We start from the raw sequence: 16,036 nt of genomic DNA, 5'->3' as shown, positions 1-16,036 counted from the left end.
TAAAAAGAATTTAGGATTGATTTTTTTTCTGTTGCTGGTGAAAGGTGAAAAGTATATTCTGTAGCCTGTAAATTAATATGCTTCCCTGCTGTAATTGCAGAAGCCATTCTCCTGAGAGGATACTAGAGTGCAAAAGCCAACTGACTCCACTGGCCTTGGTTTTACTCATGAAACAGAGGTTTACATGTGCATTGTGTGATACAAAAACATGGGTACCTGGTACATTATAATTTTGTTTCCTGTTTAAGACTTTGTCAATTATTTTTAATTGCAAGGAATCCGTCAAACCCTTTCCGAGCAAGGAATTTACTGTCACAAGTTTCTAGTTTACTGGAACATCCAGGACTAAGAATTACAGCAATTCTTTGTTTCTCCAGCCATCACTATGTTTGAATCGTTTTCTTTGCAAACCTTCCTGCAGCAATTTTAGGCCTGCACCTGCTCCAACGGCCGTCAGATCTCCTCTCTCTGTGCCAGTTTCAAAGGGACCTTCTGGACCTGCAGAGCTAAATGCCCGTGGGGCTTCCTCAGGTGCACCTGCGAGCTATGCAATGGAGGACCGATACATCTGCTCTGCAGACTGCGAGGGATCACAGCAGGAGGAAATTGTGTGCATCCTCACCCCTCCCGAGCTGGAGCTTGAAACGGGGGCTCCTCGGAAGGCTTTACACGGGAGCTGCTCTAGGAGCATACCCTGCTGCCCTGGGAGAGCAGCCGCGGTGGCTGAGACATGCAGCTCCTCTCTCCAGTCCCGCGGTGCGGGAACATCGATCGCCTCCTCCGAAGCCGCCAGGAAACCCCGGCCGGGAAGGCAAGCAGCGTCTCCGCGGAGGCTGCTGCCGCCGCGGGTCTACCGGGCTACTGCCGCGCTGCGCGGGGGGAGCGGAGCCCGGCTGCGCCCGGGTGTATCTCGGGTGAACGCAGGGCGTCGGTCCGCGCCCGACACTGGTCGAGATTGCTGTGTGTGCATTTTGGGAAATCTGTAATTGAATTTACCTGCTTGGTTCGTGTGGGGGGCGAGGGGGGAGACCCGCGCCTTTACCGCACCCTTCGTGCGCACGGCGAAAGCCGCGGGGCTGCCGGCGCCGGGAGCGCAACGCACCGGGCTCCCGCCGCGGGGCGGCCCCGGGGCCGCTGGCCCGCAGGTGGCCCGCCTCGGGCTGTCCCGTCCCAGGAAGGTAGCTCGTCCGGGCTTGGCGGACCGATAATAAGTGCAGAGGAGGGCAGGGCGGCCCCCGGCCGACCAGTACCGAGCAGAGCGGAGCTGGGGAGGCTCCGCTGCCCCCCGAGGTCTCCGCCCCTAGCCGCCGGACGCCGTCCCCGAACGGGTCCTAGCGCCGCTCGGGGCCGGGCACCGCGGGTCCCGCTGTGCCCGGGCGAACCCCGCGGGTCCCGCCGGTAAAGCCGGGCCGCAGCGGGATGCGCGCAGCCCGCCCCGCTCGCCTGCCGCGAGCCCGCCCGGCGACAGGGCGCTGCCGGCAGGTGACCGCCGCCGGTGAAGCAGCGCCTTGGGTCCCGCAGGCGAACTCGGCGGGGCGAATATTCCCGGCTGGCCAAGTGTTTGCAAGTACGCGCGGGTGACGGTGAACTTTGGGACTTTCTCCGTAGCGCGGCCGGGAGTCGCTGGCTCGGAGCGCTCGGCGCAAGGGTGGGAGAGGGCGGTGGAAACGTACCAGCCGCCTTTGGCCGCTCTGCCCCGCCGAGCGGCACCGGGCAGGGAGGGCGCAAAGTCCCCGCGCCGTTTCCCCGGGTCCCTTATCAGCGCGGAGCCTCCTCGGCAGGCGTAGCCCAGCGCCCTGCGCCTGCTGAGCTCGGGGGGGGCCGCGGCGTGCGGGCCGCTCTCCCCGCGGTGGCTCCCCGGGGAGGGCGGGCGGCGCTGCCCTGCCGGGGCGCTAAGACCCGGCTGAGCGGTGGTCAAAGGTTCCCAGCAGGAGGTTGGACACTAGAGGGCGATCCCCGGCCCTGCTGCGGGGGTGTATATATACGGCACGCAGGAGGGAGGCAACCCACTAGCAACAGGGCAGGCAGGCAGCGAGCGGGGCTCGGGCGGGCTGGGGCGGGGGACGGGCTCTGGGCGCACCGAGCCGAGCCGCACCGCACCGTGCCGCGGTGCTGTTCGCCGCCAAGGGCCGGGGTGCCTTGGGGTGCCGCGGACTTGGTAGAGCCGCCGCTGCCGCCGCCCTGTCCGAAACCTGGATTGCAGGAGCCCTTCACCATGCCCGGCAGACTGTAGGTGCTTCATGGAGCAAGCCAACTTCTACGAGGTCGATTCCCGGCCCCCGATGAGCAGCGGCCAGCACCACCAGCTCCAGACTCCCCTGCCCGGCAGCGCTTACAGCTACAGAGAGGCTCCCTCGGCGGCGGCACCTGCTGCGGGCGGCGCGGAGCTCGGCGACATCTGCGAGAACGAGAACTCCATCGACATCAGCGCCTACATCGACCCCGCCGCCTTCAACGACGAGTTCCTGGCCGACCTCTTCCAGCACAGCAAGCAGCAGGAGAAAGCCAAGGCCATCCTGGCCGGGGATTTCGACTTCCACAGCATGCATGGGGCCGGCGCCGCCGCCTCGGCGCCGGGTCACCAGCAGCAGCACCACCAGCAGCCGCTCTTTGGCTGCGTGGCCGGCTACATGGACGGCAAGCTCGACCCCCTCTACGAGCGCATCGCCGCGCCCGGCTTGCGGCCGCTGGTGATTAAGCAGGAGCCCCGCGAGGAGGAGGAGGTCAAGTCGGGGGCCCTCTCGGCCCTCTACCCCCACCACGCTCCGCAGCAGCACCCGTCCCACCTGCAGTACCAGATCGCCCACTGCGCCCAGACCACCATGCACCTCCAGCCCGGGCACCCCACGCCGCCCCCCACGCCCGTGCCCAGCCCGCACCACTCGCACCACCCGCACCCCCCCGGCGGGCTGCCCGCCGCCGGCGCCCTCAAGATGATACCGGCGGACCACCGGAGCAAATCGAAAAAGACAGTGGACAAGAACAGCAACGAGTACCGGGTGCGCCGGGAGCGCAACAACATCGCGGTGCGCAAGAGCCGGGACAAGGCCAAGCAGCGCAACGTGGAGACGCAGCAGAAGGTGCTGGAGCTCACCACCGACAACGAGCGGCTGCGCAAGCGGGTGGAGCAGCTCACCCGGGAGCTGGAGACTCTGCGGGGCATCTTCAGGCAGCTGCCCGAGAGCTCGCTGGTGAAGGCCATGGGCAGCTGCGCCTAGCGCCGGGCCGCCCCGGGACTGGCGGGGCCGCCGCGCCCGCTGCCGGGCTGCCCCCGCTCGCCTATAGATATTATACATACCGGAGCGCAGCGATCTCAGATTGTTTCGGAGGGGGGGTGGGACGGTGGGTTTTTCTGTTTTGGTTTTGTTTTGTTTTGTTTTGTTTGTTTGTTTTTTAACAATTAACGACCAATACAAGAAGCCAGGCAGCTGTAGTATTAAAAGGTTTGTGCCTTAGGGATGACACACGAATAAGCTGAAAACATGGTGGGTTTTATAAGGAGAAAGGTGAGGGGAATGAAGAAATTAAAAAGCCCACGTGTCTACACAGGGTAAATAACAATAATAATAATAGTAATAAAGCACACATAGCAATCCAGACGTGCCTTAAAAGCTGGCTGCAGGAGCTCTGGGGCTTTCTGTTCCCCACAGCCTGGCAGAGCGCGAGGAAAAACAGGGATGTACAGGCTTGAGGGACGGCGTGTCTGGGGGTGCTGGCCAGGCCCCCCGAGCCGGCCTGTGGTGCAGCAGGCAGGGGCAGCTGTGGGGAGGCTGGCGAGAAGAGGGCTGAGAGTCGCACAGTGCCGGATGCCTGTCTGGAGCACTGAGGTGTGGGGCAGCTGCTGGACTGCTGCCAGGATGCCCCAGCCTGGATGGGCTGCTTCCGCCGAGCCCTGTCCCCTGCCTTGGCTGTGAGTGGGGCAGGGGCTGTCACCGCTGCGGGACCCATGGACAGCCTGGGACTGACGGAGCAGCAGCTTGCAAGGGAGCATGGTGAGCTCCCTCCATCAAAAGGAAGAGCAGCAGTGTCTTGTACTGTATGTCACGACGTGGCGAAGCACAAATGAATAAATACCTATCGATGCGGGTATTTACTATGAACTTTCAGTGTATTTTGCTTTATTCCAGGACATTTAGCTCCTCTCCAAGTCTCTGTCTGCCCAAGCTGTGCCTCATTTAATGTGAAAGCCTTTCTGTGTATACTAGCTACACTTTATTTTTATTGCATTACTTAGATCCTTGCCATCACACAACTTTCTCATCTGGTGACAGAGACTATGCCCTTGTGCTGCAATGTTATTTTATTATTTGGGTGGGTGGGTGAGCATGAGCGTTTGTTGCCTTCTTCACGTTGTCCTTGGCTGGCCGCTGCCTGCTGACCCCAAGGCAGATGTGCCTGGGAGGGGGTGCTGAGCCGTGGGCCTGCAGGACGTCTGCAGTGGGGTGAGGAGGCTCGTCCCTGGTGCTGCAGCACCTTTGGACTCTGGAGCTTCTCCCAGGGCGAGAGAAAAATAAACAGACAGGCCCCCTTCCAGGGAGCACTGGTTGCCGCGCAGAGCGTTTCTTCCTCGTGTCCTAGCTGCACAAGAATTAGTCCAGTGGAAATAGTCATGACAGGAGAGGAGAACAAGGTGGAGACGTGAAGCTCTTTGAAAGCGTGACAGCGGGAGTGCAGTGCTGAGGGCGTGTGTACGCGTGTGCCGTGTGTGTATGCGGTGTGTGTGTATGGGTATGTATACATATATGTATATGCACACACATCGGTGGGGTTTTTTTGAATTTGAGGGGGACTGCATATAAAGTTTGTCGGAAGTCCTGGTTACGTTCATAAATAAACATTATATATTCTACCATAACCATCTGCCTCCCTGCGTGTTTCCAGTTCTTTTTCTGTAGCAGGAGTGCGAAAGCCCTCCTCTTCCTCCGGACCCCGCATCCCCCTCTGCGCCGGCACCCACTTCCCCTGCCGGGACTGGTGACCGAAATGCCTTTGTGGAGCACAACTCCCCCGCTTTCGCCCCAGAGAAATAAATACACGGTTGCCTTTAAGAGAATGGCAATTTCCTAAATTCTTGTGGTGTCAGCTGTGTGCCTGTGAGTCACCCTTCGCTTCGTCCTTGCACCCTGCGCCGTGCCTGGGCCGGGGGCTCGTCCAGCCTGCGGCAGACCCGCTGCCTCTGCCCGACGGGCTTTAGGACGCGGTGAGAGGCGGCCGGGAGGGACAAGGAAGGCGTCAGGGCGACGCGGACACGCAGCCCACGCGCACGCGGGCTCGGGGCCTGCCGCCGGCTGCCCCAGCCACGGGCCCCGACCGGCCTGGCAGCCCTCGGGGCCGCCGTGGGTCTCCAGCAGGGCGCAGGGGACGAGCCGTCACCCGGGGCATGGCGGGGGCTTGCGAAAGGAGGCGGAGGGCAGGGCAGGGCCCCGCTCGCCCGTCAGCGCTGCCCGTCCCTTCCCGGCGAGACGCGGCCCGGGCCCCTCCCCTCCCCCGGGGAATTTCTCCCCGGCCGAGTCGGGCCCAGAGACGCCGCCCCCGGGCTCTTCGGTGTCGGCGGGACGTGGGGCACGGCGCGGGCTCTGGGGGCACCGGCTCCGGCCGGGCCCCTCGGCGGGGACAGCGGCTGTCCCGGCCGGGTCCCGGCGCTGCACGGAACCAGCCGCCACCGGCGCGCGCGGCCGAGCGGCCCCGCCCTGCCCCGCCCGCGGCCGGCGGCGCGCGGAGGGGAGGTGGCGCGAGGCCCTGCGGCCATAGGGCCGCGCGCCGGGAGGCGGGAAGGGGCGGCCGCGAGGGCGGGGGGCGGCTCTGCAGCTGCCCTGAGCGGCGGCCGGCCCTGAGGTGAGGTGACGCCCGGCCCGGGCCGGCCTGTGGGGAGAGGTCAGCGGGGCCCCCCGGTCGCCGCCCGTTCCCGCCTCCACGGCCGGCCACAGCCTCCCCTCCGCCGGGGCTTCGGACCTGGGCACCGCCTGCCCGTCGGGGCCGGCGGGGGCTGGGCTGGGGCTGCGCCTCAGGCGTGTGAGGAGAAGTTGCCCCGGGTCCCGTCGCCTTTGGCAGCGCATGTGTGTGCCATGTCTTGCCCCTGGGAGGCCCGAGCTCCCCATCGCTTGTTGCCCTCCTGGTGTGTCCAGCGTGGCACGTCGACAGCAGAAATAAAAACACCCCCAAAGACGCAGATTTGGACCCACAGGTGCCTGCCCTGGTGATGCCCAGGCCATGAGGCAGCACGTGTCCTCAACACAACTCCCAAAGCACCTCGGCCCGGTGCAGGCGCAACTACATGAGTCCTGCTTGGTCCCCAGTGCTGCACAGTTGATGGGGGCAGCTCTGAGGGTGCCAAGAGGCTTCGCCTCCTCCCACTGGGGTTTGTGCCAGTCTGCGGAGTGCAGGAAAGGTAAGGCTGCTCCTCCGGAATCCACTGTGGTGATCAGTCTGCCAGCACTGTCTGCTTGGGGTGGGTAAAAGATGAGTGCAGATCAGGATTAAGGGTTTTATTTTTCAGTTAGGTGTAAATTGGGAGATTCAGGGATGGTAATTTTTCAAGGGAAGGGTTCAGTTCTAGTGGTGTCGGGTGAAAATAATGACTTTTACTTGTGCTTCCTTCCTCCCCCAGCCCTGCAGAGCTGTACTCCCGTCGGGTATGATGTGCCTTACTGAGTAATGCCGTCCAACGTGTAAAGTGGGGAAATGCTGTTATCATTTGAGCAAAGATTATTGCAGGGTACATGTGGGAGGGACTGTAATCTAGTGGTTAGAGCATGGGAATACAGTCCTGGTCGTTTGAGTTATGTTCTGATCTGTGACTCACCGTGTGTGTGTGTGTGGTTTCAGCAAATCATTTATGGCCTCAGACAAAGCAGATTTTTACATTAATTTAAGTGAACTGTAGATTAAACAGGTCTTCAGTGGCAGAAGAATCAACCATTCTATAATTCAAAATTAAGATCACCTATCTACTACATAGGTATTTCAATAGTTATATAAACACAGCGTGCCCTGGAATATTTCGAAGGGTAAATTATTGATAGCAGGAAAGTGTTTAGAGACACTTGCCTTAAACACAGTGCCAAAGCGAGCAGCGCTCCCTAATCCTAACCCTAACTGTAGGCTGAGCCTTCGACAAGGCCCCCAGCCATGGCCTAGACAAAAAAGTTCTCACAGCAGGGTGTTCTTTGCAGCCTCTTTGTGCTCTTTGCAGCCTGCATTTTGCTTTAGCAGCCCCCTCCCAACCCTCCCCAGCTGCAGCTCTGCATTTTCTCTTCCTCTCAACCTGAACCCTTACCCCGGCACACTACTGAGCATTTGACAAGTCCCAATGTCATTGCCCAAATGAAAAAGTTCTCACAGCAGCATGTTCAGGGATGATTGCCTTAAGACCAGGGTCAAAGCGAGCAGTACTGCAATGCTCTGGTCTCGTGTGTGACCCCACGCCTTGCCCATTTCAGCAGTATTTAGGCATGCATTATAAACACTGGGTAGTAGAAAGGATTTTTATGCATTTTCAACTCCGAATATCACAGGACAGTTGGAGCTGGAAGGGGCCTCTGAGGATTGTCTAGTCCAGCACACTCATGTGAAAACAGCTGCCAGTCCACGCTGCTGCAGAAGAGGATGGCAGGCGAAGGCTGTGCTGCTGGGGATGCAGCAGGTAAGTGTGGCAGGACTGTGGGCAGGGGCTGGTCTTGCATGTGGCATTCCCACTCCTTTCCCTGCACACGTGCACCCCACACCAAGACTATTTATCCTGGCTTGGGGAAGGGCTTGAGCAGCTCCAGCGCTGGGCAGGGTGCTGTGGGTGTGTATATACTCAGCGGCATTTGTCTTCACAACCGCGGGGTGGCTTTTTGAAAGTTTCCCACCGAGCCTGTTCCTTTTACACGCAGCACTGCTGCAATGCTGCCAGCCTCTGCCTGTCCTGCCACACAAATGTGACTGTGCAGTCCTTCCTTCTCCACCCCTCAACCTCATCAGTCCCAGACATGGAGTTGGGGACACGGAGGGGGTGAGACATGGGGGTGGACAGTGACTGAGAGGCCGAGCAAGTAATCACATGTTGGCGAGGGAGTAGTTGTCTGCTAGCACTGTGTGCAGAGTTGAGAGATTGCTCACGACCATAGCAAAGTCCTGCAGCAGGTTGGGGGTGGTGGAGGAATGTCAGGATTTCTCAGTGATTTATTTTTTTTCTGCTGCGACCGGTAAATTGCCCTTGAGGAGCTTGCCTCATCCACCTGCTTCAGGGGGCTGGAGGATAGGAACAGTTTTTGGAGTGTTCCACACAAATTTCCCCACTGAAGGGGGGCAGTGGAAGATGCTTTGCTGTCAGGAGAAAGTAGGTGCTTCTCAGTGCTTTGCACTTACTGGTTTGAATTTACTGGTTGAATTGGGTTTGACCCAGTTCAGTGGTGAAAAGAATGGCAAATGTCTAACTGAGTAAAGGGTGGAGGAACAGGCCCACTGTCCTCTCTTGATATAAAAGATTAAGTAAAAAAATAATGTTTTATACATTGACATGTCTGGTTCTGGGCATCTCTTTCTTCTCCTATAATGAAATCTGCATTTATACACATGAAATCACATACAAACACACACCTTGCATGGAAATATCTGTGTTTCAGTGTGATTTGCTGTATCATATCTGAGGTAACTGAATTTTAAATCCAAGACAATACTTAATAAGCATATCACAAGAAACTTCAGAAGAATCAGAAAGTCTCTTCAGATAATTCCTTCCAGCCCATATAATATTATTAATTTTTTTTTATAGTGCTACTTAGTATCTCAGACTTAGGCTGTGAATCCAAAGAGAGAAAGTCAGCCCTTATCCCCAAGAGTTTACAGCTTTGGTGGAAAATCAGCGTGTGCTCATAGTTTATTGAGCACGTGTATATCCAGAGTAACCCAGTTCTGTGTAGGTAGCCTGAAACAAAAATCGGCTATTTGGAATACAGATTTTTTTATGTCATTTCCATTATCAGGTTTCTCCTCAAGCCACCCTGGCGGGGTAAAGGCAGTGTGTTTACACTACCTTGCCTGCCAAGTACTTTGCTAGAGAATTCCACAAGGTCCCTCTCTGTGCAGGAGCAATGGGCTGATGTCTTAAGGACTACGTGGGTATACCTCTTTAATGGGAAGGCAATCCTCACAAAAGGGGATCCAATTAATTTACTCTATTTTAGTGCAATTTTCTTAGTTTAACACCATCCTATGCAGTATTGCATCTTGCCTCTGAAATTAATAGTTAACCACGGAGAAAGACAGGTCTGGCAGAATGGAAATCAGGCATTATATTATCCCATGAGTCACATACATGCAGAGAACCAAACAAGTGTCAGCCAATGGCTTTGAGCCCAAAATATGTCAAAGAGGAGATGTGTATCTTCATTTATATTAAGTAGATAGAAAGCTTGTTGCCATTCCCATTAAACAGGTTGGAGTTCTGCCACTGACTTCAGTGGGAGCAGGATTGGGCCCATGCGGTAGAAGCTGGCTCTGGTTACCTGCACTGACTGTGTTTTCTGTGCAGCAGGGTAACTTACATTTTAACAACAGTTCCTAGTTAACAGAGAGATTCGAGACCTCCCCTGGTTTTAGGCATTACTCCTTCCTCTATTAGATTGATGACTTCTTCAAAATGTGAGTATGCTCAATAGCAGGCAGCAATGGTTTCTGAGTGCAGCTTCACTGAGAGTCAGTAGCAAGTGACTGTAGAGAAGGGTTAGCACAGCAGCTTTTCTGAGCGGGGTTTTGTGATTTCTCATTATTTACATTTAAAATGAAGAACCACATTTAGGAATTAACCCCACTTCAGGCATTCAAACCACTTTCTCTGGCAAAATCCCATTGGAGCCAGGGAAAGTCTTGGCTGAATAAATGCCTCGAAATGTTTCAGAAATTTCTTGAATACTGGGGAGCTTTTGTACCTCAGTTTTCTCACTCTGAGTATTCCCTCCACAGCTTCTAATGCATCTGGCTGTAGACCTGTCTCAAGAACCAAATAAATCTTGGGCTGCTGATACGTATTGGATCCACCATGTGATTTGTACTGAAGTCCCTCAGGGAGAGGAGATGATGTGAACAAATACCAGTAAGTACACCCGAACCAGCAACTGTGAGATCAGGGCTGAATGCCAAACCTGCTGTTGGTCACTAAGTGTCACATATTCTAGCTTTTATATACAAGCTTGTTGTCATCTCTGCAACATACATATTTTACTTTCATTATGTTGTCATTTATACATTAGGGTTTAATTTGCTTTTGTGGAACCAAGTTCAGTTTGGTGGACTGGGAATGTATATTCACTAACTTCTTAAAAGTTATTTTCACATTTTTATTCACATGCCAGTTCAGTTAAAACCCTGATGACAGAGTCAGGCTGAAATGAGTGTCTGGTTTTGATTCATAATTGTGCAAATTAACATTTAGACTTCTCATAAAATAATATAAAATTTGGAAGACTATGTGTCAGTGCTGCTTGCTTCATTCCAGTCAGCAACCCTCCTGTGTTTACTGGAACTCATGTTAAATATCAAAAGAATGGGATTGCCAGAGTTTTCATACCAAAAATTTCTTGACCTATCTTATTATTGGCTACAGAATTGGCTTATTCCAATTGTTTCTGGAGGCGAGGGGGGTTGCTATTGACTGCAATAAAACTAGGATTTGTTTCCCTAGACTGCAGTTTTAAGAATAGCACTGTATTATTTGGCTTGCTAAGTGAGGAATGTATATAATAACTCTATTGGCAACATTTATTTGAAAAAGTCAATATATGATTACCACATGAAAGCAGCAAGTTCTGATTTTAAGTGAACACATAGGTAATGTAAATAAATAAAGCTCTAGGTATACTGCTTTATGTTTGCATTGTGAGCAATAACATTTGCAAATATCGTGTCAAGAATTCTGAGTTGATAAAACCGATTTAAAGGTGGCTTTTGCTAAGGCAAATTCCAAGTGGGTATTTCATGAGACCCATAACAATGTATAGGTCATTATATAATAGGTGAAGAACGTCATTCGCATTTTAAATTTAGCTCATGTAATTTATTTTGTAATTTGATTACCAAGTGGTGTAGGAAATCTGATTTTTTTAGCTATCAGTAATATAACTGTAGCTTTTATTAGCTAATTTGTATATGGATGATCTCCTTAGAATTTTAAACAGTGACAGATGTTTCTTGACATGATTAGTGTTTGTCATGACTTTTGTTCAGTAGCTGGATATATTCCTCAGTATTATGTCAGTGGCCTGGATTAACCCTGCAAGAGCTCAGGAGCAGCCGCTGAGAGAGAGTTTTCATGTATTCATTTAATCGAATGAAATTTGCTCTTCCCCTTTCAGTAGCCAATGGGAGAACATTTCAAGTAATGAAAACATCTTAGGGCTCAGCTGAACAGTATATATGTTGGTATTTGTATTTTGTGCTTATAACTGAGCAGTGGTCTTTTAAAGGCTTACATACTTCTGTGCAAGATGCCTGCCCCATGCCCGGTGTGGATTACAGGTGTCTTTTCATTGGTTTCACTGGTTGACTCGGAGGGAGCTTCCTGGAAGGACACTGAGTTGTGTCTACCTTTTCTTTCTTGGGCATGCTGCTGACAGAGAGAAAGTTTATGTATTGATGCAGCTGCTCTTCCCTCTGCAGATCATGCCGTTGATGGTGCTAGCAGCTCAGCTGGTGTCCTAGCTCTGCTTGTTTGTGCTGCAGCAGGCACTGTGCTCTGGACTAACTGAGGAAACGGGGCTGAGCAAAGGAGCACAGCAAGACTCTAACATGAGTCTAGCAATGCCGTCTCCAGTGCTGCCATGCGTGTAAAACATCTATGAATGAGAGAGCAGGTTTCCCTGCGTCAGCATGGTGCTACAGCACAGGTCATTGCAGGCCAGCTATGGGCAGCCACCAGTGAGCAGAAGCATAAACAAGGCCGTTGGAGACAAGGAGGGACGTATTTGGAAGAAAATGTGATACTGAGGGAAAGTTAGAGAAGAGAGAAGAAAAAAGGCTGCAGTTAGGAGGTAGAAGTGAGGATATTTAGAGTTTGATTCTGCCAGTGGCAAAATTTGCATTGAGTTTAACTGGATTGGAAGCGAATATTCAAGGAGAGGAATCCAGGAAAAGGAGAGGGCCCGAGAGAGAACAAGCTGTCCACCATCTGCTCTTGGAGGGCCTAGCACTTGAAATGGTACCCAGCCAAAGCTTGGGCATGTGTGCTTGGTGATGGCAGGCAGGATGTAGGCATGCTGAGGCTACTTTATTTTTTTAGCTTTCATGCTATATAACATAATCTGTTTATTTAGAAAAGCATATTTTTGCCCCAGTCAGAGTCATTTCCCGTGAAAAGCAAAGTGCTCTTGCTGGAGGACTGCTGGGTTTTGTGAAATATGAGAACAATGAGAAAAGTTTCAGAAAATTTTGAAACATAGGGGAATCCTTCCCTGCATTTCTGCCATCACAAGTGTCCCACCCATAATTCCAGGGTAATGGGAGAGCAGGGTGAGGGACCAATTTGAGTTTGGGATATGTGTACAGCCTGGGCACCCTTTTATGAAGTACAATATGGAATATATCCTCCCACTGGAGGAGGAGACACACGGGTGCAAGTTAAACTGGCTGGCAGCTATCATATTAGCATGCAATACAAAACTGGGAAATAAGCTTTCATGTAAGATTTGTCAGTTAGAGTGTGCTTGTCATCATAGGGCTTAAAATGCAAAAGTTATCTTCTGCTATTGCCATTTTACAGTGGCAAACTTGCCCCATAAGCAGCTGTGAATCCCAGTGATAGCATTTGCATGGCTGTGTGTGTACAGTGCAGCTAATTAGTATGTATTGTTGCTGCAGTTCAGATGAAAATTATTTTCACGTGCTGAAAATCTGGCACATTGTTGCACATACGTATTAAGCTGTTGTTTACGTGTATGTAGACTTCTCTGATTTGAACACACGCATACAAGTTTTCAGGAAAATCTTGCATTCTGGTTAAAGTGCAGGTCAAAGGATCAAAAGATTTTCAAGCCAAATTATATTTTCTGGGGATCAAAATGTATAGGCTGTACTAGAGTTCCTTTTGAATGAGCTTTATAGATTTCATGTGTGACTGCATTAGTAGAGTCTATAATCTGTTGGCAGTTATGACTTCTGGACCTTTGCAATTTCAGTAATTTTATGTGCTAATAAATGGCTCATAGGCAGCTCCCTCTTCCCAGCCAAAACAATAATGCTGACTGAAGAATCAGGAGACTTAAAAAGGAAAAAAAAAAAAAAAAGGAAGGAAAAGAAAAGAAAAAGAACCATAAATGAGGAGACCTTTTTTCAATTTTTTTGTCTCACTCTTTAGCGTAGTTCACTTGATCTAAGTTTTCAAACTTTCACTATGTTCATGCTTTTTTAATAAAAAAGCATTCATTCTCAGGAGGTCAGGAAAACATTGTTTGCCTTGAGAACTGTGATCAAATCATTAGTTGGCAATATTGCTGAGTATCGTCTTGCATACCAGAGTAGAGCTGATGTATGTGAACTGGCCAGTGCAAATCTACCTGCATTGCTGTATGTACCCCAGGGCTTTGAGTCTCCAGGACGGTCAGCATTCATTCCATTCATGTGCATGGATGACAAGATACACCTGTGTGAGGAAAGCCAGCCTGATACTTCTGAGGCAGTTCTTTTTTAGAGGTGCACTGGAGTCACTGGCAGTCAGAGGGTGGGTGTGTGTGCCAGGCACCATCCAGAGGCATAGAAGAGGGTAACAAGCCCAGACTACCTTAACTGCGAAAGAGTGACTCAGCTGTTTCTGCAAAGTTTTGAGTTTCAGCAGAATATTTTTTCCGCTATGCTGACAGCTTTTCCACCCACGTATTGCATATGTGGCTTTGTGCCACAGAGGTATTTTAGGATTATAAAGCCTAGTGTGAATTTTTAAAGTTACGTATGAAAAAAGGTGCCTTCTGGATCTTAAAATGCATAGGTTGTGTGTAGAGTGTAGGGAGTAGGGGATGTGTTTGAAAAATCTAGGGCTTGGGGGAGATACATCCTCATCTGTCATTTACCTGTTTTTATTTATTCCACCAAAACCTTGTCAATGATGTTTCCAGACAACCTGTATCTACAGAAATAGGATTACTCTGAAATCCCCCCAAAGTTTTGGCATTGTTTTTATCATGGGGCAGAGTTAGTCGTTCACATACCTGGTGTACACTATTCTTTTCTTGATCCTGTTACTGTAAGGCGTTCCCAAACAATCCTGCAGGGAAAATAGAGATATGCAGGGCATTAAACCTAATAAAATAAAAAGGTTTCTTAATCTGTCAAGCATATTGCAATATTCAGTGAGTTACTATACTCAGCTGAAGATGAAATTGGATGGAGTGTGCTTGTAGTATTACTCTGGCACACTGAGCCATTACATGTGAATACATCCAGTCTGCTTTGAGCAAGTAATTTGTAAGTTCTTTATGCAAGACTGTAACCCTTGCTGTCACTGTGACTGCTGCATGAATCAGACATGGGAGGACAGAATGAGGAGGGAGAGGACAGTTAGGCACTTAGGTTGTGCTTGGTCATTTATGTCTTTAAGCAACCCAGCTGTGGAATCCAAAGGTTTGTTCTGTTGTCACGAATTTTTTTTTTATGCCACAAATGCTGATACAGCAGCAAAAGCCTCTATCAAGGGCCTCACCACATCATGGGACTGGAGAAGAAAAAGAGCAGAAATCCGGGGAAGTAATGTTAGTGACCAGTAACCACCACTCCATGGCAGATCACTCTTGTAAATCAGGCAGGGCTATGGCTTCTTTTGACTCTGTGTCAACTGAAGGAGCAGTAATTCATTTGTGATGTCTGCAGTACTCCTCAGCTTTCTTTGGTGTTTGGATTTTGGGGTTTGGGATTGTGTTTTGTTTTGGTCATTTATGAAGTTACTTCCAAAGAAAAGATATAATACAAAATGACAGCATATATTAAGCATAAAAGCATCACTGTCCTCTGGGAGCTGTCGGAGAAGAAAACGCAGAGCCACTGAAATGCAACCCCATCAACTGTCAGAAGTGCCCACCGGCAGGTCAGCAACTCTCTGTGGTCATTGCTGGGCAGATCTAAGAGAACCAAAGGGACAAGTGACTTCTGTCCCTGGCTAGCAGGAAGACGCCAGCCAGGGAAACAAGCTCACCCTTTGCTTCACCCTTAGGCTGCAAACGGACCAGGAAATAAGTCCTCCCAACGCCTTGCACTGGATGCTGATCATATTTTTCCTGTGTCACAGTAGGGCAGCTTGGTTCCTGCATTGTTTCATACAGGAGTGTTAAAAGAAAGAACAGTCCTGCTCCATAGCTGGAGCCCAGGCTTGGCACAGTTTATCACTCCAGGCTGAGTCTGGAGACTTGTGAGGCTGAAGTTCAAAGTGAAACTCAGTGGATGTGAGTGCCATGGGAACCAGAGCAACCAGGAGGTTTGCATGGATCCCCTTAGGGTTGGAGCTGCCGAGTTTCATATGGTGCTAAAAAAAAGTAATACAATGTCTCTGGAAAAAAAATCTGTCTGTGTCTTGAGGCAACTGTGGGCACCTTCAGCCAGCACCTGATTCACTAGCAAACAGTTACCTACAAGGCATTTCAGCTGGCAGACACTTGTCCTAGGCGCCGTAGGCCGTCAGGGCTGTTTTCAGTTTAATCTATTTTTAATGTGGCGCCTTATTCCAAACTGCTGAGTTCTCACATTCCCGAGCTGTCATGGTAATAGCATTGTGCAGTCTTATTGGCTAAAGTTTTCCACCCCAAGTGCCAAAAGTTAGGCTCCTAAATCCGTATGCAGATTCCTTAACGTGACTGCCGAACCCCGCAGGAGTCAGTAGGAACTGGACGTGGTCTACGCCTTGAAGAACGAGCCTGGCCATTAGGCGCATCAACAAAGCCTGGCTGCAGGCACACAGATTTTCAGATGTGGGCCACCATATGAATGGATTGAGCCCAGACTACAAACATGTATCCCCAAAGGTGAGAAAGGGTTCTTTGTTCAGCCCCACTGTACCTGTTGTGAGATGAAACTT

General features: G+C 51.4%; 1 protein-coding gene across 1 annotated transcript; it reads left to right on the top strand.

Annotated features, from left to right (window-relative positions):
* The first annotated feature begins 2,085 nt into the window (after window positions 1-2,085).
* Window positions 2,086-4,855, top strand: CEBPA (CCAAT enhancer binding protein alpha). Its single transcript, XM_068411308.1, has one exon. The coding sequence runs from the start codon at window positions 2,241-2,243 to the stop codon at window positions 3,216-3,218; it is 978 nt and encodes a 325-aa protein (XP_068267409.1). The 5' UTR covers window positions 2,086-2,240; the 3' UTR covers window positions 3,219-4,855.
* Window positions 4,856-16,036: the final 11,181 nt, after the last annotated feature.

The sequence above is a fragment of the Nyctibius grandis genome, chromosome 12, assembly GCF_013368605.1.
Source record: "Nyctibius grandis isolate bNycGra1 chromosome 12, bNycGra1.pri, whole genome shotgun sequence".
In the NCBI taxonomy this organism is placed as follows: domain Eukaryota; kingdom Metazoa; phylum Chordata; class Aves; order Nyctibiiformes; family Nyctibiidae; genus Nyctibius; species Nyctibius grandis.
Note: the sequence above shows the minus strand (reverse complement) of the source record. Positions and strands in the feature narration are given on the sequence as shown.

Excerpts from the sequence above, each read along its gene's own strand:
- CEBPA (XM_068411308.1), top strand. The coding sequence starts at position 2,241 with ATGGAGCAAGCCAACTTCTACGAGGTCGATTCCCGGCCCCCGATGAGC.